This window comes from Mirounga leonina, unplaced genomic scaffold (assembly GCF_011800145.1).
Source record: "Mirounga leonina isolate KUSES-001 unplaced genomic scaffold, KU_Mleo_1.0 Mir_170, whole genome shotgun sequence".
Classification (NCBI taxonomy): Eukaryota; Metazoa; Chordata; class Mammalia; order Carnivora; family Phocidae; genus Mirounga; species Mirounga leonina.
This window is the reverse complement of record NW_023270433.1, coordinates 5,167,663-5,193,191: the sequence shown is the minus strand read 5'-3', so window position 1 is coordinate 5,193,191 and position 25,529 is coordinate 5,167,663. Positions and strand designations below refer to the sequence as shown.

Genomic DNA, 25,529 nt, shown 5'->3' with positions numbered 1-25,529 from the left:
CCGCCGCCACACGCCGCCAGAGCTCGGACCGGGCGCCTGTCCCTCCTCGTCGTGCCTCGCCGCGGCCGCCAAGCCCCGAGCCGGCCGGAGCCCGCTGCTCACCATGTCGGTCGCGCTCGGCAACAGGTTCCAAGGTAGGCGCCGCCCGCCCCGCGCTGTCCCGCGCCCCTGCCCCGCCCTCCCCCCGGCGCGGAGCCCCCCGCCCGCCACCTGCGCGCGCGCGGCGGACGGCGGGGGTGGCGGCGCGCGGCCCCGGGAGAGCCCCCCACTCCCCCCGCTTCCCGGGCCGCCTCTTTGTCTCCTGCAGGAGGGAAGGCGTTCGGCTTGCTCAAAGCCCGGCAGGACAGGAGGCTGGCCGAGATCAACCGGGTAAGCGCGCGCCGCCACGGGCGCCTTGCGAGTCGCCCCCAGATATCCCAGCGCCCCTCCGGTCCCACCTCCGTCTGCGAGGCTGTGCCTGCCGCAACCTCAACCCCCTTCTCCTCTTCCTCTGGGCTTCCCCCAAGTTCCTCCCTCGGCCCCTGCCGCCGAGCCTCCGACTCCAGGTGGGTCCCCCTCCACCGCCTCCACCCCCTCCGCTCCCGCGTCTCGGGTTGCAAGTTGTTACTCTTAGACTGGGGAGGTGGGGCTCGCCCGGGAGCTTTGATGCCGCCGGGCCGGGCCTCCCCGGAAGCCCGCCTGGGACCAGCGGCGAAGATTGGGCCCAGGGAGGGAGGGACCCCCGAAGTCTCTGAGCAGTCCCCGGTAGTACAGCCGCGGGAGGGAATGGAGGCCCAGAGAGGCTCGGTGGCTGCCCCGAGACGGCCCAGCAAGTCAGCAAGTCCAGGTGGGGCTGCCTTTAGAACCCGGGGTCCAGACTGCAGGCCGGGGCTCCCTCCTCCACAGAAAATGCAAGGCCCCACCCCCACCCCACCCCACAACTCTTTCTCGCTCCAGCTTTTAGGAAAGGTTCTCTGAGACACTTGATGCTTTTCTTGTTGGACCTCGTGAATTTCTTTATAGAAATCTGCTGTTGCCAGGCACAATGGGAGCTCCGTAAACATTTGCTTAATGACCACATAAATTCTAGAAGATAAGGAGAAGTGTCAGGGTCTGCCTGGATTGGCCAAAGCTCAAAGGCAGCACAGCCCGAGCTTTGGGGTTCTGTGAGATCTGGACTCAGGCCTGGCCTCCATCTGGTACCCCAGTCTCAGAACGAAGTTGGGGTCACCATGAGGGTTCACCAAGGGAAGGCATGTAGTGTGCATGGTTCAGTACCTGGCAGGAGGGATGACTTCTGTGGACCGTGCGAGAATTCTTTCCTAAGGTCGACATCTCTCAGATCCCCTCCTAACAGGCCGCATAGGGATGCCCACTGAAACAAGGCTGGGCATTTCCCCCTCCTGGCTCCCTCAGCTGCAGGGCACCCAAGGTCCAAACCCAGCTTAGAGTCCCCAAATGGGAAGCTGGTGAGGTTCAGCAGGGTCCGGGTCAAGGCTGCGTGGAGGTGGGTCTGGGGGCTGTGGCACGGCTGTCCTATTTTGTAGTATTTCTTCTCGCCTGGGCTTGCAGTCTTGATTCCCTCCTTGATTTTTTTTTTTTCTTTTTTTTGGAGTGTCTGGAAGGAGGCAGCCTATCTGATTTCATCCTGCTGGCTGTAGGAATCCCAAGCAGGGCTCTGGGGACCCGGGGTCCCTCCCAAGTCAACTCTAGTCCCTTCTGTACCATCATCACCCTGCCTCTTGGGGCCGTCTTGAGCACAGCTGAAAGGGAGACTGGACGTGTGGCTGGGGCTCTCAGGGGTCCAGGCTGCTGGCCTCCCTCCCTGTTTACTCTGCAGCCAGCCCGCCCTTGGTCTTGGCTGCTCTTGCCCCCTGGACAGAAGCCTGAAACCCTGACCTCATACAGCCCCCTGGGCCACTCAACAGGGCGGGTTCCAAGCTGGCTGAATCCACCCACAGCCAGCAGGAATGGGGGAGAGGGCTCTACGGTCAGACAAACCACAGTTGCTGAGAATGTGTGGGACTTTCGTGCCAGTCCTGCCTTGGGTGGGGGGGCAAACCAGGGCAGGGGGCGGGGTGCAGTAAGCTTCTGGGTGGTTTGAGAGGTGGACTGGCTTGGCTCGGAAGGAGGTGGGCCAGTGGCTCTCAGGGGCTGATCTGGACAGTGCTGGGACTGGAGAAAGTGAGCAAGAGGGGGCCATGGGGACCCCAAAGCCCAGAGAGGGCAGGCAGCTGGCTAAGGCCACATAGAAGCCTGTGACAGAGCTTGCGGTCTAGTGTCCTTTCCCTGCCTAGAAGCTTTTCTGAGCCCCCCCCCGTGCAAACCCAGGCTGCTGTCTGGCTGCTGGATCAAACCAGAGGAAGGGGACTTCAGGATCAAACCAGAAGTTTAAGCTGCTCCCTCACCCCCAGGAGATCAAGCCCCCCCCCCCCATAGTGTGGAGTCCTGAGTGGGGGTGAAGGGGTGGGCAGAGTGCTCAATGGCTCTATGACCTTGGGCATGCCACTTGAGATAATGGTCGTTTGGTTGCAGTGATTTTTCAGGGTGATAATCTATGTAAGATACAGAGCTGTCATGATTGTGTCATCGGTTTGTTTGGTGATTGAAGACGCAGGGAGTGGAATCCCAGGGGCAAGGTCTGAGACAAGCCGTGGGCTGCACCCTTCCATGCGGCAGAACCTTAGTCTTCCCAGCCTGAAATGGGAGCAGTGATCCCTGCTCTGTCCCTGCGACGATCAGTGGAGATGAGCAGACAGGAGCTCTTTACAGACTGAGGGAGTCGCTCTGTTTGAGGGTCTGAGTCCGCTTCACCCATGACCGTGACCACAGCAGAAGTTCCCCAGGGTGGGCAGATTCTAGAGGGAACCATGTTGTCAGCCCAGAAGCCCAGAAAAGACTGCCTTTCTTTGGGGTGCAGCTTTACCGCCCCCATTGGACCAGAGCTTCTAGGGGGCCGGATGGAGCAGTTTCCCGGTGGCCCTGCGGAAGGAGGAGCGCTTGGAGGATGGGGCTTCATGACTCACTGGGCTGCATGTGCTTGGGGGCTTCTCCGGGCCAACACCCCAGTTCCCTCTGGGGCCTTCCCCCCACCCCAGGGCCGGGCCAGCTTCCAGGGGGTAGCAGGGCAGCTCAGTCTCAGCTATTGTTGTTATAAGGGTCAGGAGCAAAAGTAGAAGGAGACTTGGGTGGACCTGGGGGGTCCTGGGGGGCTGCATGGAAATGCACTTTTTTTTTTGGTTTCGCTCTAGTCTTTGTGATCATTTTCTGAGCCCTTGGCATGAGCTGGGCAGCGTGCCAGGAGTGCTCTGGGCATTATCGCATGGAATGCTCACTCTCATCTCGTGAGTGTCTAGTCCCATTTTACGGAAAACAAGACTCAGAGGGGCTGAGTAAATTGCCTGAAGCCAGCCTGTCTGCCGTGCGTGTGCGTGTGCGTGCGCGTGCAAGCACGTGTGGGTGTTCTCGGCACTACTGAAGCGGGCAGGACCTGCGCGCGCCTCCTCCTCCCCCCCACATAGCTGACATTCCCTGAGCCTTGGTGGCATGGCAGGTGACCCCGGGCCAGCCAGGCCTGACCTTATATGGCAACGGGACAAATTCTCGCCAGCTTCCCACAGGGACAGAGAGAAGCAGTGAGGCTGGGGGGGGGAGGGTGCCCCGCAGAGTGCCCTCACCCTTGGGACTGAGCAGGAGGAGCCCAGAGGATGGCAAGGGCTGCATCTGGAACCATCTAGGGGCCAGGATCTCGAACCAATAACGTGGGTCGTGCCTTTGCCCCGTGCGCAGGACTTGACGTGCATCATCTCAGTGACTCCTCTGGATGGAGCGCTTGACTAGATGGATGTGCAGGAGGAATCTATAAACATCCCCGTGGGACAGGGATTACTCAGGCTCACGTTTTAGAGATGAGGAAACAGCCTCGGTGAAGTCACCTGCCCAAGGTCACCCAGCCAGGAAGTGGCAGAGCAGGGATTCTGACTCTAACAGCACCTGTGGCCTGCCCGGGACCCTGCCCGCCAGGGGCCTCTCCTGCCTAGGTGATAAGGATCTCTGGCTATTGTCTCACCTTCCCAGCCCTCCTGGGTCGAGTGAAGGGCACTTGGCATTCCTTGCAGCATAAGGGGCCCAGTGGTTATTTCAGAGCCCATGCACCGTCTGTACTGGGAAGAGTTGGACAGGGCAGGCTGCGGATCTGTGCCCCAGTGTTATATGTCCCCAACCTGCCCCAGCAATAGGGGACTTCTGAGACTTGAGCCAGGCACTGCGCAGGTGCATCTCTTTCCCTGTGTACCCTGTGCCACCCTGTCTGTCCCTGCCCGGGTGAATGTGCCCAGCTGGCATTGCCGGGCACCCGTCTCTCTTGCTCTTCCTTAATATATTATAAGGGAGATGGTGATAAGCGGCCACGTGAGCCTCCGAGGATTCAGTGTCCCCGCAGGTACAGCCGGTCTTGACCTTGGCGTGGCCGCGTCCCAGGAAGCCGGGGATGGAATTTCTGTCGGGTCTGCTTCATTTGTGTAGTCTGTGGGGTGTTTTTCTTCAGCTGCCCCATCTGCTGGCAAGGATGCTGCATCCAGCTGAGGCCCCGGAGCTGCCGTGGGGAACGTGAGCCTGCTGTCCTTGTGGTGCATGTTACAGGCTCTTGCACACCCAGCACCAGGCACGGACCTGGCCCTGGCCCCTTAAGAGCCTGTGGGTTGCGTCAGAGGCATCTTGGCCCAGGCCCGGTATGGTGCTGCCTGTCCTTGGGGGTTTTGCCCAGGGCTTCAGCCACCAGCTCCTTGGATGGCCTCCAAGATGGTGATATCTGCCCGCCCCAAAATTCTGCTGCAGCTAATACATAAAGACAAGCCTGGAGGGCCAGGAGCAAGCCTCTGGGAACAGGTGCTAGAGGTATCAGCCCAGAAAGAGAGTTACAGAGGGCAGAGCCGGCAGGTGGCAGGGATCCGGAAGGCCGGACACAACAGGGGCTGCCAACCTCAGCTGGTTTTGGAAACATTCCCTTCCCAGCCCAAGTGCCTAGATGGGGCTCCCAGGGATGGGGGGTAGATTCTGATGTGCATCAGAGGTTGGAGAGGACAGGGAGAGGCAGCGGCGAGCAGGTGTGGCTGTGGGCGCCGTCCCCTGGGGCTGAGGTGGGAGCACTCTGTCCGGTGTGGATGGCCCGTCACTGCCAAGTCTGCCAGGTGTCCAAGGACAAATCAAAGCTTGCCCTTGCAGAGGGATGGCCAAAGGGTCGCGGCTTACCAGGAGGACTCCGTGGCGCAGTGTGGGACAGAGAGTTGTGGGTAGGTCTCCGCCCTTCCCCTGCTCACGTTTATCTCTTGGTGAGGCTTGAGTTTGGGCAATCCAGACACATCGTAGTAACTGCTAACACTTAGTGAGTGTGCTAGGAGCCAGGCTTTCTATGCAGTTAGCTCATTTAATCCTTACACCAACCCAATGAGGAGGTTCTATCATTATGATCGCATTTTACGGATGAGGAAGCTGAGGCCCAGAGTGGTAAAGCAAGTTGCCCAGGGCCACAGAGCTAGCAAGTGCTGGAGCTGGGATTTGAACCCAGGCAACTCGATTCAACCTCCCTCCCCAAGCCCCCTGTCCCGCACACCCCGCACCCAGGGAGTTTATGTGGGTCTCCTGACCACTGTGGCTTGAGGCAAGACTTTCCCTTCTGGGGCCTCAGTTTCCCCAGCTATGGAACAAAGAGGACTAGCTGGATGCTCTGAGCCGTCCCTTCCAGGTTCTGTGTCTGTGTGGGTATTTAGCAGAGTCCTGCCACATTCCTGGGCCTTGCCCGTGGACACTCCGGTTGAGGCTCGCAGCTTCCTGTTTTTGACCTCAGACTCCTGCCCACTTGCGGATTCTGGCTCTTTGCCAGGGACTGACCAGGCCACCATTTCAGAGCCCAGGGGCCCCCTGCACCCCTCATCCCTAGAGGCCCTAACAACAGTTTCTGCAGCTGGAAAAACTGGTCTTTTGGGACAGTGAGTTGGAGGGGGAGAGGGGCATGGGGCTGGAGGAATGCATCCACACACCCTCTGCATCCCCCTAGAGGGCTATAGAGTGGTTCCCTGGCCCCTGGAATAACCTCCTTCTGCAGCTGCCCAAGAGGAAAGGTAACTCTCGGTATTGACTTTCTTTGCCCAGAAACCTGTGGCCCGGCCACCCTCTCCTTGTTTGGGGCAGGGAAGGAGCTGGGATGGTGAAGGGAGGTAGACTTTGTTTGAATTGTTAAAACTTCGTAACGTTGAGCAAGCTGAGCAACGTCTCTGGGCCTCAGTTGTCCCAGCTATCCAAGGGGAACACCCGGAAAGGGGAAAGAGAAATCATAACCAGCCTAAGTCAGGGGAGGGGGTTTGCTTCTGAATCTGTTTAATAGCTGATGAAGGTCTGAATGGTGAGCTGTGGGGTTGTAAGTGGATTATATGCATGTAAGTGTTAGGAGGTCCCAATAATAAGCGGCTAACGTTTATGTAGTATTTACTAGGGGCCAGGCGCTGTCCGAGCACTTCACGTGTATTTGCTTGCATCCTGCGGTTCTCAGGCCAAGCCTAGGAGATATTTTTATCCTTCCTACAGATGAAGGCACCAAGGCACAGACAAATGAAGTCTTTTTCACACAGCTACTCAGTGGTTCGATCCCAGGCCTTGGGGCTCCAGCTCACCCTCTTTTGCTTTTGTTCCAAACATCTGCGGTGGCTTCTCTTTCTCCTCTTCCTGGGGACCCAGGGTACCTGCCTGCTGGGCATGGCTGTGCCCCGAGGCTGGGCAAGGATCCGGGGTGGGGGCGGGAGGACGCCTGGAAGTGGGGAGGCTGAGGGCTGTGCCTGAGCAGGAACCAAGAATCCAAAGCGTGGAGCCGGGCGGGGTGCGGGGGGAGAGATGGCAGCCCCACCAATGGAAACTCCTGTTTCTGCTGCCCACCTGCCCCCCCTGGTGCCCTGCCAAAGGCCTGGTCCACAGAGCTGCCCCAAGGCTGGGGTCAGCAAGGCTTGCCCAGCCACGCGTGAACGGGTCAGATGCCTCTCCCAGCCCTGGCCACTCCGTGGCTCTAGCCCTTGTCATTTGGGGCTCTGAGGAAAAATGGGATTCTCATCTCTGAGCCCCTCTAGTCTGTGTCGTACGTGTGCACGTTTGCAGAGCTGCCCACCCGTGTCAGGGCGGAGAGTGGAGAAAGTGATTCCGGGCTGAATGCCAGGCCTCTCCAGTCAACAGATGTTTCCTGAGCACCTACTGTGTGCTGGGCATTGCTGGGTGCTAGGCATCTCTGGGGCATGAGACAGTAAGCTCATCCTCCTGGCATCTGTGGCCAAAGGCTTGCCTTCCCACCCGCCCCCCCCGGCCTCCTTCCAACAGCCACCACCTTGGGTCACTTGGATTCCTCAGCTCTGTGGAGGACTGGGACAGTCTCCTCCACTGTGGTCGTTAATCCCAGCTCGGTCACTTGGTAGCTATACTGCCTTGAGCAGTTCTTTATCCTCTCTGGGTCTCAGTTCATTCACTCAGCCTGCAGGTATTTATTGAGCACCTACTATGTGCAACCTGCACTGTGGCGGGGGAGACAGACCATGGACGACACCCTTAATAAGCACCACATTGTCAGTTGTGTTAGGAGGTGAGGGAGAGAGCCATGCGGGTGTGGGGGGGATGAGCGCTGCAGGGAGGGGGCACAGCCAAGGGCAGAGTCCCTAGGTGGGAGCAAGCCTGGCATGGAGGAGACCCAGAAAGGAGGCCGGGGGGCCGAGGCACTCACTTTAGCGGGGGTGGGGCTGGGGGGAGAGCACCCATAAAACAGCATGTTAGGTGGTCAGAAGCGCGAAGGAGAAAACTGGCTTCCTCGGTGAGAAGACAATAATCGTGGCCCCCAGGGTTGCTGTACCCGCCAGCCCGGGGTCGGGCCCAGTGAACAGGAGTCACTGCCTGGTTGTCCTGTGATCGTTTGTGTGTGATTTGTCTCCAAGACCAGGGGCCATGTCCTACCCCTTGAGCCCAACCTGCCTGGATCCCCGCAGGGGGTCGCTACCTGTTGGGGACAGGCTCTGGCTGGTGCAGGATTTCTGGTCGACCAGAAGGCAGGAGCTGGGAGGGCCCCCAGGACTCTTGCCAGAGGTTCCCAGATGTTGGGCCTTGCCTGTACCCTTATGCCTCCCCCGAGAAGGTTTTCCAGTTCCCGAAATGGTAAAGCGGAGGGAACACGGGGGCGATGCCGTGAACCGAACATAGGCTAAATGGATTCCATTTAAAAATTATGAACTTCCCACTTTTATGAAATGTCCTTTTTTTAAGAGATTTTATTTATGAGAGAGAGAGAGCAGGGTGGGGGGGAGCAGAGGGAGAGGGATAAGCCGACTCCATGCTGAGCGCAGAGCCCAACATGGGGCTCGATCTCAGGACCGCCAGATCATGACCTGAGCCGAAACCAAGAGTCAGACTCTGAACCGACTGTGCACCCAGGTGTCCCCAAAATGTCCTTTTTTGAACTCGTGGCACCTCCCTCTATTTTTTACTTTTTGGGGAAATGTTTCCTTCTGCATTATGCCAAAGTCTGGGAACCACTGACCTAGTTGTCCCTCTGCTGTGCAGATCACTGGACCTGTGACCCCGGGAGGTGCCTGGTTTGCTCGGGGCCACACACAAGAGTTAATTGTCCTACTTTGGGTCAGAGAATGGGGTGGGGGTGGGGCGGGGGGAGCTACGAGAGGGAGCCAAGAAGAAGAGAAGTCCTGGACAGAGCCAGCCAGGAGGAGGGTAGCCCAGCTCTGGCTAAGTGGGGGCAGGACCCAGCGTGGCACCTGGTAATGAGATCCAATGTGAATCTGTGGCCAATCCACACCGTGGGTGCTGGGGTTGCCCTCTGCTAGGCTGCTGGAGGCCTGGACCCTGGAGTCCAACACTCAGGTTCCAAACCAAGCCTGCGCCTTCCTAGCTATAGGGACTTCACACACGTCATCTAACCTCTCTGGCCCTGCTGTTCCCACCCTAATGAGACAGCACAGTGCCCTCCCAAAGCAGAAATGCTGCACCGGCCAGGGCTTGTCCGCAATAGGTACTGACCCCCTCTAGGGATCCAGGCAAATTGGGCTCAAGGGGTAGAACAGAGCCCCCAGAACCAACGAGGGGAGCCACACTGGCAGGTGGATAGCTCCCTCTCTGTCGAAGGGGGTTGAGTTAATGTGGAAGAACGTGAACCCTCGAAGGGATCCTATTCTGCCTCGCATTTAGTCATACCTGCTGCTTCTCGAGGGCTGACAAAGAAGCCTGGTACTAAGTGTTCACAGTGGGTTATCCCCGTTGAGGGACAGGTGCCCGAGGAGACGGATACCCTTGTGCCTATTTCACAGCTAGTGAGGGGGGGGACTGAGACCCAAACCCCGAGTACTTTATTTTCAGTTATTCTCCTATTCATTCTCCTACATTAAAGCTCTTGGGGGTGTACATGGCAGACTGGAAGGTCTTGTGTCCCGGGAGATGCGTAAGTACAGACTTGGTCACCGGTTAGTGGGATATGGCAGCAGGAATTTAGAAACAGATGGAGTGGCGGATCTAGGTAACATTTAACATCATTTTAAACATAGGCTTCTTGTAATTTCACAGTAAGGACCTTATTTCCCTGGTCTCACCTGCTCCCTTGGTGCTTCGACCAGAGCCGTGTACCCTGTGGTCCTCAAAAACAGTTGAAGGGGGGCGCCTGGGTGGCTCAGTTGGTTAAGCAACTGCCTTCAGCTCAGGTCATGATCCTGGGGTCCTGGGATCGAGCCCCGCATCGGGCTCCCTGCTCCACGGGGAGCCTGCTTCTCCCTCTCCCACTCCCCCTGCTTGTGTTCCCTCTCTCGCTGTGTCTCTCCCTGTCAAATAAATAAATAAATAAATCTTTAAAAAAAAAAACAGTTGAAGGAGGGGGCGATGCCCATGTCTGGTCTGCTCAGTAATGGGGAAAGCGAGGTCCAGGGAAGAGAGGGGATTTGTGGAGTCCAGGGCTAGGGTGGGGACATATCCCCTGCTTTCCCATCTGAATACAGGTTCTAGGGTGGCTTGAAGATTAGCAACAAGGCAAGCAAGCTGCCTGGCGCTGTGCCCAGCATAACAGGTGCTTACTAACTAGCGGTGTTTTGTGTTGAAGCCGGATGAATGCCTGCTATCTGCCCATCGGGGTTAGGGAGGCGGGCTCCACAGGAGTCAGAGCCGAGGTGAAGCTCTGCGTGGGTGAGCCTCAGTTCCCTCATCTGTAAAGTGGAAGTAATATAGAGCTACCTTGTGGGCCCACTGGGAGAGCCTAAGAGATCATGCGCGTTGTTGGTGTTTCATTCTGGAGGCTGTTGCTTGTGTCCCGCACCCCTCCCCCTCCTGCACATCTGGTTCTGAAAGGCATCATTTGAGGAGAAGGTGGCCCTGTTTTACAGGTGAGGACACGGACGAGAACTATATACAATCCAAGCTCCCAAGCTATATACAATCATCTTCTGGCTAGAGCAAAGACTAACAACGCAATAGCTGCTGTTTATTGAGCACTTGCTGCATGCCAAGAGTCATACGTACACTCTCCTTGGAGTCTCTTAAAACTTGAGAAGTGGCTGTGATGATTGTACCCATTTGTCAGATAAAACAATAGAGATCTAGGGAGGAATTAATAAGCTAGGGTCACACTTAAGAAGTTAATGCTGGAAACCCGGCAGCTTGTGTTTGGGGCTCACAGCTTCATGGATCTTGGAGCTGGGGTGCCCTGGGGGAGGAGGCCCAGGTCCCTACACTGGTAATTCAGAGGCTGGCTGAAGGTGTTCAGGGCAGACCCTCTGGGCCCCACCCCGGGCTGCCAAGCATACTTCCTGCCCACGGGGCAGATTCCTGCAGATCTGCCTCTAGGGGTTAACAGGGGGCCAGGACAAACACTGGAGCCAAGGCTGGCCACCTGGCGTGGGAGCAGACACCGGGGCTGTGGGCCTACATGTCAGCAAGTTCTGCCTGCTGACCCGGGTCTCAGCGCTGTACTTTCCACCTTCGAAGGAGTTTCTCTGTGACCAGAAGTACAGCGATGAAGAGAACCTGCCGGAGAAGCTCGCCGCCTTCAAAGGTAAGCTGGGGCTGTCTGCGCCACCCTCCCGGGAGAGCTGGGCTGGCCCCCTGGCGCATAGGATTTCTTACCCCACAAGGCCAGCCTGCGCCCCCTGCTTCTTCCAGAACGCCCTCCTCCTGGAAGCCTGTGAGATGGGATGCCCACCCCTCTACCTGCCTCCATGCTACCCCAGGCCCCTCACCCTTGCCCTCAGCCTCCCCCACCTCCCCAATCCCTCCAGCTGCTGGGCAGGCAGGGCTCAGGCTGGCTCTTGTCCGCTGCTGCCTAGGCCCTGCTCGCTCCCGGGGCCCCAGCACACAATCAGCCCTTTGTAGCAGCCCTGGCCTCTCCCCTCCGCGGGGGAGCGGCTCGGGAGCCCCTGTGCAGAATGGACGTTTGTGTCGCCACAGTGGGGCAGGGGGCAGAGTTTCTGCCCATTGAATCCCAGCAGCACGGGATGAAAAGAAAACAGGGCCCGGGAGCCCGCGCGGGGAGGGGGCGGCATAAAGGTCCCTCTGTTCCGGGCCCCGGCGCTTGGTTCCCAGCCAGCAGCCCGAAAGGAGAGGAGCTGTGCACATAAGGAGCAGGGCAGACCCACCTTTCCTGCCTGGGAGACGCTGTCGGCGTGCAGGGGGCCCTGGCCGCCGGAGGACCTCGACGAATATCCTCGAGGCCACATCCCCCCTCCCCCACGAGTGTCCTCGAGGCCACATCCCCCTTCCCCCAAGTCTTGGCGATGTGGACATCCTCCCTGCTCCAAAGGCAAAGAGCCTGCCAAGTGCTCCTCAAGCTGCTCACAGCTTCGTTGTCCTTAGGCAGGACCCTGATGGTGAAGCCTTTGTTGAGTGTTGACCTTGTGGGAAGCACTTCGAATGCTGTCTTGTGAGCTCCCCAGTCATCCCAAGTCAGCCAGGAGGGAGGTGGGTGCGAGCTTTAATTTACAGATGAAGCAACTCAGGCTCAGAGAGGTGGGGTCACTTGTGTGGGGTCACACAGCTTGCCCATGGCGGAGTTCAGGCTTGATCACGTGTTGGTCTCTCTCCAAAATCCCCTGCTCTGAACCATTACACAATGGGGCTGTTTACATTAACAAAAAGAGGAACTAGAACAGAGACATCCCGTCCCTGCCCCGTTCCACCAACCCGTCCCGCCACCCCCAGGAGAGCCACACAAAGCAGGAGCGGTCCATTCCCTTATCCCGGGTACCAAGGGGGTCCCTCTCCAGAGGTGGCTCTAGGAGGAGGGACAGAGCTCTTCTCTCCTTGTCTTCACTGAGACGTAGGCTTGGGTCTGTCAGGGTGGACCGGAACCATGGGAACTTAGCTTGGAATCAAAGGGACTGTAAAGGTTTTCAACTCACTCATTTGACCTCCAAATGAGCACCTACTACGTGCCAGCCCTACTTCAGGCCTGGGGTGCAATGGGGCACAGAGAGCCCTGAGTAAAGGAGCTTATGTGCGGCAGGGGAGGGAGTGGGGAACAGAAGGACGCTGCAGAGCCACAGATGGCTGTAGAGGCTTTGTGGGGGTGACAGTGCCCCACCAGGAAGGCTGGGGAGCCCTGAGAGCGTGAGCGGGGGCCCGGAGAATACCTGGGAGGAACATCTAGGCCGAGGGGCAGCACTCCCCAGCAGGAGTGTGGCAGGGAGGGGGTGGCGGGGTGAGGTGGAGGGATGGGCCAGGAGCAGCAGGACCTGCTGGAGTGGAGCGGAGGTGAGGGAGGGAGAGGCAGCCCGAGAGACTGGAGGGTAGACCCTCAGGAAGGTCACAGGGACCACTCCGGCCACTGGGAAGACCTTGGCCTTCTCATACTGGCTGTTCAGTGCAGACTAGACCGCGAGGACCCTGTTTTTTTGTGGTGTGTGGGGGGGGGTGGGGACCTGCCCAGGGCCACATGCTGTCCTTGTCAGAGGATACCAAGCTCCTTGCTCCACCTGTCCTCCCTCATTGTTGGAGATTCCCTGGACCCTTTGATCAGAGAGGCTTCACTCAAGGTCTGTAGGTGAGGTTTGGTGGGGAGGGTCTGCGTACCCCTGGACACTGTATTTGCCACCTGGGTCAAGGGCAGGTTCACGGCATTTCTCAGGAGAGCATCAGATTCTCAGTGGGGGCCCCCCCCCCCCCCCCGCAAAGGTTCAGAACCGCAGGGACTCCTTAAATCGGTGATTCCTACACCCGGCTCAGAATCACCTGAGACACTCTAGAACATACCGATTCCTGCCCCCACCCCACCCCACCCTTCCTACCGATTCCTGCCCCCACCCCACCCCACCCTTCCCAAAGCCACTGCACCCGTAGATCAGGGCCTGGGAATCTGTTCTAGTCAGTTTGGAGCTAATGTGATGCAGCAAGCTCATGCTGGTGGGGACCTGGGAGGAAGTAGCTGCCCTCCTCAGCGGAGAGTCACATGGCCCCTAGCGCCTTGTTCCATGGTGCCTGTGGGAGAGGGGTGCAGGCAGGGCGAACTCTTTCTCCAGAGACAATGGCTGAGATAATGGGACTCATGTCAAGACCCCCAAGTGAGGGGGTGAGGAGGACGGTGTGGGCTTCCTGGGAACCCGGCAAGTTGCCCTCAAGGGCGTCTCTGGGACCCTGCTTCTGAGCTAACGCCAGTTTTTGCTCTGTGATTTCCAGAGAAGTACATGGAGTTTGACCTGAACAATGAGGGCGAGATTGGTAAGTGAGGCCTCAACTGTGCAGGGGAGGAGGGTGTCCGGTGGGTAGAGGGTATGAGGGTCCAGAGAGCCCCACTGGCCCACCTGTGTGGGTGAGGGGCACGCACTGAAGCTTCCCTGATGGGCCAGGCCGGCATGCCGGCCTTAAGCCGGGCTGCCTTCTACCCTGGATCCACTGCCCCCAGGCTCCTCTCCTTGCTGCGGCCCTCCCACCCACCTCCCTGCGCATGTCTCAGCCCTCCGCGCCAGGTGCCACGGGGACTCAGGATAGAGGGTGCCACTCCTGCCCAGGGTTGGAGATGCTTGGGCTCTTGACGCCCTGGCCCTGGCGGGGGCGGGGGGGGAGGGAGGTGCTGGCGGTTCCTTTGTCCTTGCATTTGGACACGGCGCTTCTGAGTACATTGCTTCCCTCCTCCAGCAGACCCTGATTGTATCGTGTGGTCCGGGCATGGGGGGTGACAAACGCCTGTCCCTTGGCCCTTAGGTCCAAGACCATACCTTGACCTTCACGAGTAATGCTATAACATGGTCAAGGCTGGCTTAATTATCCCCATTTTACAGACGAGGAAGCCGAGGCTCAGCAGGGTGAACTTGACTCTCTTGGGGCACGTGGTGGTTAAGTGGTCGGCCCAGGGTCCAGATCCCAGCCTTTGGTCCCCAAACTGGCTTTCCCTCCTGTGTTTTGCCCTGAGCTCAGTGTTGCTGCTGCTGCGATATTTCTACCCCTCCTCTGTCTTGTCTCCTTCTTCTCCTTTTTAAAAATTTTTGTCCTTGCTTTCCTTTAGGAAAAAAAAAAAATGGGGTTATCAAATAATACATCTTCATCATAAAAACTTTTGGAAAACACAGGAAAGCACAAAGACAAAAATAAGTCAACCACAGTCCTCCCTCCCAGAAATAACTGCCCTGAACATTTTGGTTTATATCCTTCCACCCTTTGTTCTAATCACAAATGCTGTTTTATAACCATTTTAGAACCTCCTTTTTAAAAAATAATATATTGTGAGTGCTTTGACATATGATTAACTTTTCTTTTGGAATATAATTAATGGCTGTGTAATATTCCACCGCGGGGTGGGGCACCTGGGTGGCTCAGTTGGTTAAGCGACTGCCTTCGGCTCAGGTCATGATCCTGGAGTCCGGGGATCGAGTCCTGCATCGGGCTCCCTGCTCGGCAGGGAGTCTGCTTCTCCCTCTGACCCTCCTCCCTCTCATGCTCTCTGTCTCTCATTGTCTCTCTCGCAAATAAATAAAATCTTAAAAAAAAAAAAAAATTCCACCGCGGGGCTGGACTATAACTTATTTAGCCTTATTTAGCCAGTGCCTTAATATCACGCAATTAGTTCCAATTTTAACTACTTTTGATAGTCCTGTGAAGAGCATCTTTGTACATGAATCTTTGTCCACATTGTCGATTATTTCTTTAGAGTAAATCTCAGGAATTAGACATTCTGTGTCAAAGGCTTTTGAAACATCTTGCCAAATTGCCTTCCAGAAAGGTCTTGCCAATTTCAAGCCTGGCCAGCAGCATGTGGGAGACCGCTCACTCTTCCCCACAGAGTGATGCCTAGTTTTCTTTGAGATGCCCTGGACATCCTGGCACCTGGGGGTCTGGCATCAGTTCTGCCCGCCCTGCTCTCGGGTGAGCTGTCTCGCCACACCCCTGGCCCGAAAATCGGCCCCCCGTCCCGCCTCCCTCCCGCCATCCTTTGCCAGCCCAATTGTTCACAGAACAATCTGAAGGAAATTGCCTAAGATCTGGGGAGCCGGGGGGTCAGAGGCAGTGATTCTGCGGAGTGTAGTGACTTTTTGGTGCCTCCCTTGTTTTCCTTGAATTTTGTTCCTTTGTTGGTTTTCCTGCTCTGCAGGGTATTTTTGGCCCCCTCGCCCTGCCAGCGAGGCGGAACCCTTGGACTGCTGGGTGGGAGTGGCAGGTGGAGAGAAGCTGCCGCCCAGCACCCTGCAGGATGACCTGCCCTGCCTCGGGTCCAGCCAACTCCCTGACCCCACCTTGCTGGTCAGTGACTCCCCAGGGAGCTGGAGCAGTGAGCACACACTCACCCTGACCTCGGGGCGCAGCAGACATTAACAGAGTGAAGCGTAGCGGCCCCATTACTAAACACCTGCTTTGTGCTGGGTACTTCTGCATCGAGCCCTCTCAAATGATCCCATCAACCCATTTTGCCGCTTATGGAAGCAGAATCTCGGAGAGGTTAAGTAGTTTGCCCCAGGTCCTACAGCCGGGAAGAGCAGAGTTGGATTGCAACCCAAGTCCATGTCCCTAACCACTAGTCTATACTGTACTCTCTGAAGAGAGCAGGGAGGGTGTGATGGGCCCATCCTCCCTGGGGGAGAAAGGCCTTTGGCTGCAGTCCCCAGGGAGGGGCTATCCTGCAGGGCTTCTCCTGGACGTGGGAGCCAGGGGAGCTCTACCAGCTTCCTCGCTTGGCCTGCACCCTGTCTCCAGTTAATGTATCTGCTTTTCCTCTGGCAGACCTGATGTCTTTAAAGAGGATGATGGAGAAACTCGGGGTCCCCAAGACCCACCTGGAGATGAAAAAGATGATCTCAGAGGTGACAGGTGGGGTCAGCGACACCATCTCCTACCGAGACTTTGTGAACATGATGCTGGGGAAGCGGTCGGCTGTCCTCAAGCTGTGAGTACCTCCCGCCTCTCCTGGGGCCTCTGAAGGCAAAGTCATTGTGTGTGGAGAGGCCATGCCCCAGCCAGGAGGGAACGCCTCGTGTGACCTGCTGGACGAGGTTCTTGATTTCTCTGAACCCAGTTTCCTTATCTGTCAAATGGTCACGTTAATACATACCCAGAACTTCCGGTAGAATGAGCACTCAGGAAGCAGAGCAATGGTAGTGATGATAAATCTGCCTTGAGGGGCCCCTGGGTGGCTCAGTTGGTTAAGCATCTGCCTTCAGCTCAGGTCATGATCCCAGGGTCCTGGGATTGAGCCCCGTGGCGGGCTCCCTGCTCAGTTTAGAGCCTGCTTCTCCTTCTCCCTCTGCTCCTCCTCCCTGCTTGTGCATGCTTTCTCCCTCTCTCTCAAATAAATAAATAAAATCTTAAAAATAAATCTGTGAAACCTTCTGAGCCTGGGTTTCCTCATTTGTAAAGTGATTCCACCACCCCACGGGGTTGTTGAGAACATAATGTAGTTACCAACTGGCTCTGAAGGGAGGCAGAGTTCAAATCCTGATGCCGTTACTTGCCCCCTAACCGAGCCTGGGCAAATCCCCTTAGGTCCCTGAGCCTTAGTTTCTTGGTTTGTAAGCGAGAGATGATATTAAGTATCTTGTGTGAAGATACTTTCCATCTGGAAGTAAGGATGCCCAAAGTGCCAACACCCTAGAGCTGTTTCAAGTACCCCACTCCGCCTGTAGGCACTCCTTGGGTGGGCTCTTTCTGTCCCCTGGCTATAAATCCCATCCAAAGGGCAATAGTCCACAAGCAGCTTACCTCCGAGCTGATCTGCACATCCAGGCCTGAGGGCTAATGACCTAACGCATATGAAGGCCCCAGCCCAGTACCTGGCTCTTGGCAAACACCTAGTATGTGGTGGCCAAAATCACACTTCCCAGGTCCTGCCCCCGCTGCAGAGAGACTCCCTGGAGAGTCTCTGGTAGGAATGTAAAATCTACCTGCCTCATTTGTTACAAAGGGGGAAGTCGAGCCCCAAGGAAGCTGAGGAACTGCTCATGAGCCCACAGTTCGGGCCGCAGAGCTTTTAGTGTGAGGTGGGATGGAGCAAGCGGTGTGGTGGGAAAACCATCAAGGTCAGACCACAGTACACCTGGGATGCCGGATGATGCAGGTGGCAGCAACGGGAGTGTTGATGCTCTTAGAAAACACCTAAGATTTAGTGCGTTTACTGTGTGGCAGGCAGGCACTGGTCTACCCAGTGACTCCTTAGATGTACCATTTATTAATTCAGCACACATTTATTGAGCACCAACTATGGACCAGGAATTATTCTAGGTGCCTGGGGACACATCAGTTGCTGGCGTTGTGGAGCTTACATCCTCATGGCAAGAGGCAGACAAAAACAAAATAAAAAACCCAGAAAACTAAAATGCCAGATTACGATGGTGTAGTACAAAGAAAAACAAAGTGGACAAGAGGAACAGAGAGGGATGGGATAGTGGGCAGCGAGGAGCTCATTGAGAAGGCAAGACTTGACCAGAGCCCTGAGGGAGGGAGATGTAAAGAGATGAGCCCGGCAAAGATCCTGCGAAAAGCATTCCAGGCAGAGGAAGCAGCAAGTGCAAAGGCCCTGAGGCAGACTGTGCTTGTATGCTCAAAGGAACAGCACAGAAGCTAGTGTAACTGGCCATCAGTGAGTGCAGTGAGTGAAGGATGAGTTTGCAGAGACAGGCTGGGGCTAGGCGACATGGGGCCTGGTACGTCATGGTCCCACTTAACATTTGGCAGTAATGTGGAGGAATGCCATTGGACGACTCTAAGCTAGGGGCTGACTTTTAAAAGCCTCTGGCTGCGGCAGGGGTGAGAGTGGCAGCAGGGAGGCTGTTCAGGCAAGAGATGAGGCCACTCGGCCTGGAGAAGGGGCAGTGAAGGTAGGCAGAAGCTGCTGGAATCAGGAATGATTTGGGAGACAGAGCTGGAAGGCTTGCTTCAGTGATCAGATACGGAGTGTAAAGGACAACAAGGAGTCAGATGATCCTGATCTGTTTGGGGTGAGTGACGTTGCTGTTTGCTTTAGGGGAAGAGCAGGCGGGGAAGGCAAGAATTAGGAGTTGAGTTTTTGATGGATTAAGTTAGAAGTGTCCTTTAGACATCCAAGGGGAGAGGTCAAGGAGGGCCTGGATGTGCAGATCAGCTCGGAGGTAAGCTGCTTGTGGACTATTGCCCTTTGGATGGGATTTATAGCCAGGGGACAGAAAGAGCCCACCCAAGGAGTGCTTACAGGCGGAGTGGGGTACTTGAAACAGCTCTAGGGTGTTGGCACTTTGGGCATCCTTACTTCCAGATGGAAACACTGAGCATCAGTGGGGTCCAGTGTCTTTCTTTCTTTTTTTTTTTTTTTAAGATTTTATTTATTTATTTTATTTTATTTTATTTTATTTTTTTAAGATTTTATTTATTTGCGAGAGAGACAATGAGAGACAGAGAGCATGAGAGGGAGGAGGGTCAGAGGGAGAAGCAGACTCCCCGCTGAGCAGGGAGCCCGATGTGGGACTCGATCCTGGGACTCCAGGATCATGACCTGAGCTGAAGGCAGTCGCTTAACCAACTGAGCCACCCAGGTGCCCAAATTTTATTTATTTATTTGACAGAGAGAGATAGTGAGAGCAGGAACACAAGCAGGGGGAGTGGGAGAGGGAGAAGCAGGCTTCCCGTGGAGCAAGGAGCCCGATGCGGGGCTCGATCCCATGACACTGGGATCATGACCTGAGCCGAAGGCAGACGCTTAACGACTGAGCCACCCAGGCGCCCCTCCAGTGTCTTTCTTGAGTCACCAGCTGGGAAATAATAGGGCTGGGATTCAAGTCAGGCTGTTTCCCTCCAGAGGCTCCATCCAAACCCCTATCCTCTACTTCCCAGATGCTACTTTTTTTGAGAGGTGGGGGGGAGGTGAGGGAGAGGGAGAGAGAGAGAGAGAGAGAATCTTAAACAGGCTCCATGCCCAGAGTGGAACCTTATTTGGGGCTTGATCTCATAACCCTGAGATCAGAACCTGAGCCGAAATCAAGAGTCGGACGCTTAACCAACTGAGCTGCCCAGGCGCCCCAGATGTTACTCTTAAAACCTTGGGAAGTTTTTGAAGATCTGAAGGGGTTTTGAGCAGAGCCATGGCCCAGCCTAGCTCTGCCTCCTTCAGGCAACGTGGTTAGGGGAAGAACCATGACCTAGAATATAGAGATCTTTGTACCTCAGTTTTCTGTTCTGTGAAATGGGACTAGCAGCCCCTTCCACATTTAAAAGATCCCACTGGAGAATGGATGCAAGGGCATTTGGTTGAGGATCCTGCAGACATGAGGGCTGAGATGATCTCTCCCTGGATGAGGGAAGGAATCCTAATCCTGCCTTTTTTTTTTTTTTTTAACCTCCGTCTCCAAACCAGAGTCATGATGTTTGAAGGAAAAGCCAACGAGAGCAGCCCCAAGCCAGTTGGCCCCCCTCCAGAGAGAGACATTGCCAGCCTGCCCTGAGGACCCCCGTCTGGACCTGCCCCCGTTCCTCCCTCCTGATCTTGCTGCCCTTCTTGATTCATTGTGATTTGTCTTATTTGTTTTGTCTGGTCATTACGCGTTTGTTTCATTTTCAACCAGCAAAATCAGTGATCTCTTTGTAAAGCACAAATTACCTGCCTTAAAGGGGCTCTAGGCCAGGGAATTCTGAGCCTTGGGGACCCTCCCTCTCATCTCCCCTCCTTCCGCCTTCCCTGTGCAGAAGGGCTGACATCAAACCAAAACCAGGAGGGGGCAGCCTGGACAGGGAGACTGGAAGACTGGGATCCTCATGCTTAGAGCTGGCATAGTCTGTCCTTCCAGGGTCCCTGAGCTAAGTCCAGGCTTGCTGGCCTGGCCCTGGTGAGGACCACAGCCCACTCGCAGAAGACCCTGGAGTGGGAACCAGGCTTTCCTCAGACAGCTCTGTGGTTCCCTGCTCTTGAGTCGTCTAGGGCATGACCACTCAGTGTCCCACCTCCCCCGCTGACCTCCTCCCCCAGTCCACACTTCTCATCCTCAGGGAGGTGACAGAAGGAGAGACGGAGAGGGGCTTGGTGATCTGAGCCCTTTAAGAAGGTTCCAGAAGGAATCCTCTGGCCTTCCCCGCAGCCACACCTTTACAGGCAGCTTGGAGGGAAAGTGCAGCCCCCATGTCCTTTGCGGGGGGAAGCAAAGGGCTTTGGGAGTAGAAGGGAGGCGAGGGGCCTTGGGAGCGGTGTCTGTTCGGTCTGGTGCCACCTTTTGGGGAGGATGCTGAGGACAACAGGATAGGAGAAGGAGGAATAGAATGCTCATGGCAAACAGTCAGCACCACTAATAAGCCAAGAGCTGAGAAACAGAAGGTGGCCTTTCTGACCCCAATCTGCTTGAAACCTGACTGTGCTCCCCCTATTTGCCTTGCCATCTTACTCCATTCATTCATTCATTCATTCACTCACTCAGTCATTCAGTGGATATTTATTGACCACCTATTATAAGCTTTAAGTCCCCCCACTTTGTCCTGACATGTGCCTTGCCCTCAACCCCTAATCTCCATTTCCAATCACCCAAAACCTTGAGCTTGGGGAGTGGATTGGGGTCCCTTATGATGGACTCCCAAGATTTGAGAGCCCTGATCCACTCTGTAGGTTAGCTAGACCGGTCCTCTCATTTCACAGGTGGGAAAACTGGTGCTCACAGGGATTAAGCGCCTTGCCAAGGGGTTAATCGGGAGATGGAAGTCTGGACTGGAACCCAGCTGTTCAGATACCATGCCCGTCCTCATTGCTGCTCTGGGCTGTCTCAGTGATGAAAATGAGAGAAGGAGTGGGGAGGGGCAATCTCCCAGGTCAGTCCTTGGGGAAGGCCCTGGGCCAGGACTCACCCTTCCCAGTGCCTCCATGTCAGCACCAGGGGTTTTGGGTAAGGGCCTGGCTGCTTCTGCAGTTCTGCCTTCCCTAGAGCTTCTCCGCCAAGCCGCTTCTCAGAACTCAAGCAGGAAGGTGTCCCACTCAGCCCCATCTTGGCTGAGCAGGGACCCCAGCCTTGACCCCATCTGTGTTCTGGAGTCCCTTACCCTGCCCACTCAGGACTTAGATGCACTCATCCATTGAATCTATTTATTAAGCACCTGCTATGGGCCAAGAGCTAAGAACCAGGTAGTAAAATGGACAGACTCGTGGAATTTAGTCTAGTGGGGAAGTCAGAACCAGACAATGATCAGTGAGATGAATGTTAAGAAAGAGGGGACTGTAGGGTGACTGCACTGCAATCCTGGGCCCAAGACTGAGCAAGAGTCTTGGAGAAGCCCTCGCCAAACGTTAAGTGGAAACGTCAGGTTGCTGTTGGAGGTGGGAGTCCGTGTGGGCTGCCTGTGGTTCTTTAGTGACCCATAATCAAGGACCTAAGGAGCTCACTTGCAGCAGCTTGAGGGAATGGAGCAGGTAGGGCATGGGGAATTGCTGAGGTTGGGTTAATCCACTGGTCTCAACCAGTTCAGGAACAAGATTATTTGGCCATGACTGGCTGATCTTCAGCTTAAGGAGCAGCTTCAAATGCACAAGCCTAGTTGAAGTTTAAACCCCAGCAAAACAGTTCTCCCTGTAAATGTAAAATCTCACCCCAGCACCTCCTCTTCCTTCCCCCCCGCCCCGGCGCCAGATCATTAGATGAACAACTGCCTGCCCCCCACCCCTTACTACTGGCCTCTCTTCTCTGGGACAGGCTGAGACCTTTGAGCAGGGTAATACCTTCTTTAACTACCCATTATAGTCAGTGTACCTGTTCTTCACTCAGGAGGGCAGAAGCAACCAGGCTTATTTCAACAGGTTTCACAGTTTACAAGACTGTAGGAAGCGTCCTTTAAGGGAGGTGGGCAAGTGGGTGTGTCCCCAGCTTCTGGAAAGGGCAGGAAAGAGAGTTCTCTCATTGGAAGGGGGGGTGTCCTGGGAAACACCACCAGTCCCCCCACCATTTACTAGAACTCAGTTCCTGGCAGCAGAGGGGCTCAAAAGTGGTCCCTGGAAAGGGGGAGTGGTCTGCGTGTATTTTAGTTTGTGGCTATTGGCTCTGGGACTTACTTATCTGGCTAAGGGCTCAGCTTCTTAGAACTTCAGCTGTCTTCTTTCTGAAAGACCAAATCTAACTAATGTAACCAGCAACTCGGGGACTGCCAAGTATGGCTTTGTCCCTGTGACTCAAAAGGAAGGAGTTTGCCGGGCACGTTCAGGTGGATAAGTGTGCGTGTGCGTGCGTGCGTGTGTGTGGCACGCCAGATATCATCTCTACAGACTAGAAATAAAACAAACTTATCAATGTCTTGACTTGTGTATTTTGGGGACAGTTCCTAGACTCAGCAAATTCATAAAAGATAGCTGATATAGTAACAGCTCTAATGAATGTGTCCTGTGTGCCAGGCTCTGTTAAATACTGGACTTCATTTACTCCTTACAATAGCCCTATGAGGCTGGTTCTATTATGTTATCCTTATTTAAAAAATGAGAAACGGGGGCGCCTGGGTGGTTAAGCGTCTGCCTTTATCTCAGATCATGATCTCAGGGTCCAAGGAGGGAGCCCACGTCAGCGGGGAGTCTGCTTCTCCCTCTCCCTCCCCTATCATGCTCCCTCAAATAAATAAAAGCCTAAAACATAAAAAGGAGAAGCAGCCTTGGAGCAAATAAGCAATTTGCTGAAAACCAAACAGTAAGTGGCAGAAAATACCCCCTGCTCCTCCAGTTAACCCACACGCTCCAGATTAAGAATTTCTGTCCTAGAGCATTTATAATTTCAGTACAAACACCTGCACGCAAGACTGCCGTCAATCAACATATCCGGACGAGCTGAATTCTAATCTTGTCTTCACCACTTTGTGAGTGAGGGGCACTGGGGAATTGTCTTAACTTCTCATCAATTAAATGGCAACGATCAACCCCCGTCGGTAACTAGGACGTCTTGGAGCTTAAATGAAACGTCTGAAAGTCTTTTTGCGCAGTGCCCGGGCTCTCGCTTGGGAAAGGAGGTGACAAAGCTGATGTTGGTACCCTTCGCCCTGCCCCTTGAGCCTTCGCGCTTAGAGCCGAAGAGTCCTCCGAGGCCCCACCCACCCACTTTCAGAACCTCTGTTCCTCCTCGCTCCCCTCCAAAGCCTCTCTTTTTTTTTTTTTTAAGATTTTATTTATTTATTCATGAGAGACAGAGAGAGAGACAGAGGCAGGGGGAGCCCGATGCGGGACTCGATCCCAGGACCCTGGGATCATGACCTGAGCCGAAGGCAGACGCTTAACCGACTGAGCCACCCAGGCGTCCCTCCAAAGCCTCTCTTAAGAGCGGCCCCCTGGAGATGTTTGTCAGGTTCCTAACTCCTCTCATTCGGGGACTGTTAATAAGCACGTACACCCCACTGTTCCTGCGGGGTTTCGGCGCCACAAGGAGCGCAGAGCGATCGAACGGGCGCCGCGCAACCAACCACACACCCCGACACGCCTCCAGCCCGCTCTAGCGGCGACGCCGGGGGCGGGCCTTGGGCGCTTCACGGCGCAGGCGCATCGGCCCGGGGCCACGCCCCCTACCCGGCCAAAGGGAAGCGGTGGCTAGGAGAGCGCGCGACTTCAGCTGGTCGCTCGCCCTCCTCCGACTACGCGGCGGCCCCGGGCGCGTGACATCACCAAAGCGCGCCGGAAACGCGGAGTCTGCTGCGCGCTGCCCGCGGGGAGGGAAGGAAGTGGGCCTCGGAGCGGCCTGGGCTGTGTGGGCAAGGCCGCAGGCGGCAGCGGCGGCTGCTTCGACCAGCTGAGGGTGGCGCGATGGGAGACGAGATGGATGCCATGATCCCCGAGCGGGAGATGAAGGTCAGAGACTGGCCGGGGCCTCCCTCCCTTCCTTAGTCCCGGCGTTGCCTTGGAGCCCCGCTGGACGGCGCAGCGCGGGGGCCGGCTGTCCCGCTTCCCGCCTCCTGCTCGAACAGTTTGCCGCGTTCAGAGTTCTCGCCGGCGCGTCCTGGCCTACTCTGCCGTGCCGCGGGCACCGTAGCCCCGCCGAATGCAGTTTCTCCGTCCCCTCTCGGTCTTGTGCGCGCCGCTTGAGTTTCCCTAGTTACTTTCATGTGGTGGTCGGAGTCGCGGTAATAATTACGGTTTATTGAGCGTTCACTGTGTGCCAGCGGCCCTGTGAGTCGTGGTTAATAGAGGAGCGCAGTGAGGCTGGGGAAGTAGCTTACCCAAAGTCACATTTGATCAAGGGGCTGAAATCCAGGTGGTGGTTTTTTTAAGACCCTCTCTTGTACACTCTCACTGTACTACCTCTGTAAAGGGTCCAGGCTTGCCTAACGCAGAGCCAGGGTTCATCACCTGTTCTGCAAAACCTTTGGTCGAATGGAATAGGAGGACTATCTTGGTACTGGAAATCGGGGTAAAGTCAGGAAACAGAAGAGAGGGGCAGGTGATCCAAATGACGGTTATGAGTGAGTTGCGGGAAGCTTTTAGGCGATTGAACCCGTCACTGAAATGCGTTGACTGAGTAGTAATCCGTCCCATGTTTATAGTGATTCTTCCTTGTCGAGAATGACGGGGCGGGGGCGGGGGGAGTGGTGAGCCACCCAATGAGAGTGTGCCAATTCCTCGGGTATGCTGGGGCAGAAAGGAAAAAAAAGGGTTCAGAACCACAGACTTGGAAGATGACAATCTCCCTTTGAGTTACTGATTATAGCAGAAAGAGAGCTTTCCTGTGCCCGTGCATCCCATTGGCTCTCCACACCTCTGTGTCCATGACCCAAACAGGATATTTAGGATTATCAGGATGAGAATTACAAAAGAACGGAACATTTCATTCTGCTCCTGTGGGTTTTCATCTGGAATGCTGTGGGTTTCTGGTCACCCTACTCATTTGGAATTTAGAAGAGAGTATTTCAGTTCATCTTTTAACACCTATGTGTAAAACACCAAATCTAAGGGAATTATTATGTGGGGTGTATTAGGGATCCTGTACAAAACACCACAAGTGTACAAAAATGAAGGCTGAGAAAGGCTGTCTTTGACTTTTACCCTTTGGGAATGTAAGCAAAAGGGGATTCACATTCCTTTTACTGAAACCTTGACTTAAGATAGATTTGGAATTGAAGAATAAAATCAGCCATATATGGTACAGTTT

At 55.5% G+C, this 25,529-nt stretch overlaps 2 protein-coding genes across 4 annotated transcripts in view; both read left to right on the top strand.

Annotated features, from left to right (window-relative positions):
• On the top strand, nt 1-22,700 carry AIF1L (allograft inflammatory factor 1 like). Its single transcript, XM_035015601.1, has 6 exons — nt 1-134; nt 308-369; nt 10,984-11,050; nt 13,666-13,707; nt 16,201-16,363; nt 19,799-22,700. The coding sequence occupies exons 1-6, from the start codon at nt 104-106 to the stop codon at nt 19,884-19,886; spliced, it is 453 nt and encodes a 150-aa protein (XP_034871492.1). The 5' UTR covers nt 1-103; the 3' UTR covers nt 19,887-22,700.
• Nucleotides 22,701-23,753: 1,053 nt separating this feature from the next.
• Nucleotides 23,754-25,529, top strand: part of NUP214 (nucleoporin 214) — a 102,344-nt gene continuing 100,568 nt past the window's right edge. For all 3 annotated transcript variants that reach the window (XM_035015599.1, XM_035015597.1, XM_035015600.1), the window contains exon 1: nt 23,754-24,232. In XM_035015599.1, coding sequence (XP_034871490.1) covers nt 24,188-24,232 — 45 coding nt within the window. In that variant the 5' untranslated portion in view covers nt 23,754-24,187. The remainder of the gene's footprint in view (nt 24,233-25,529) is intronic.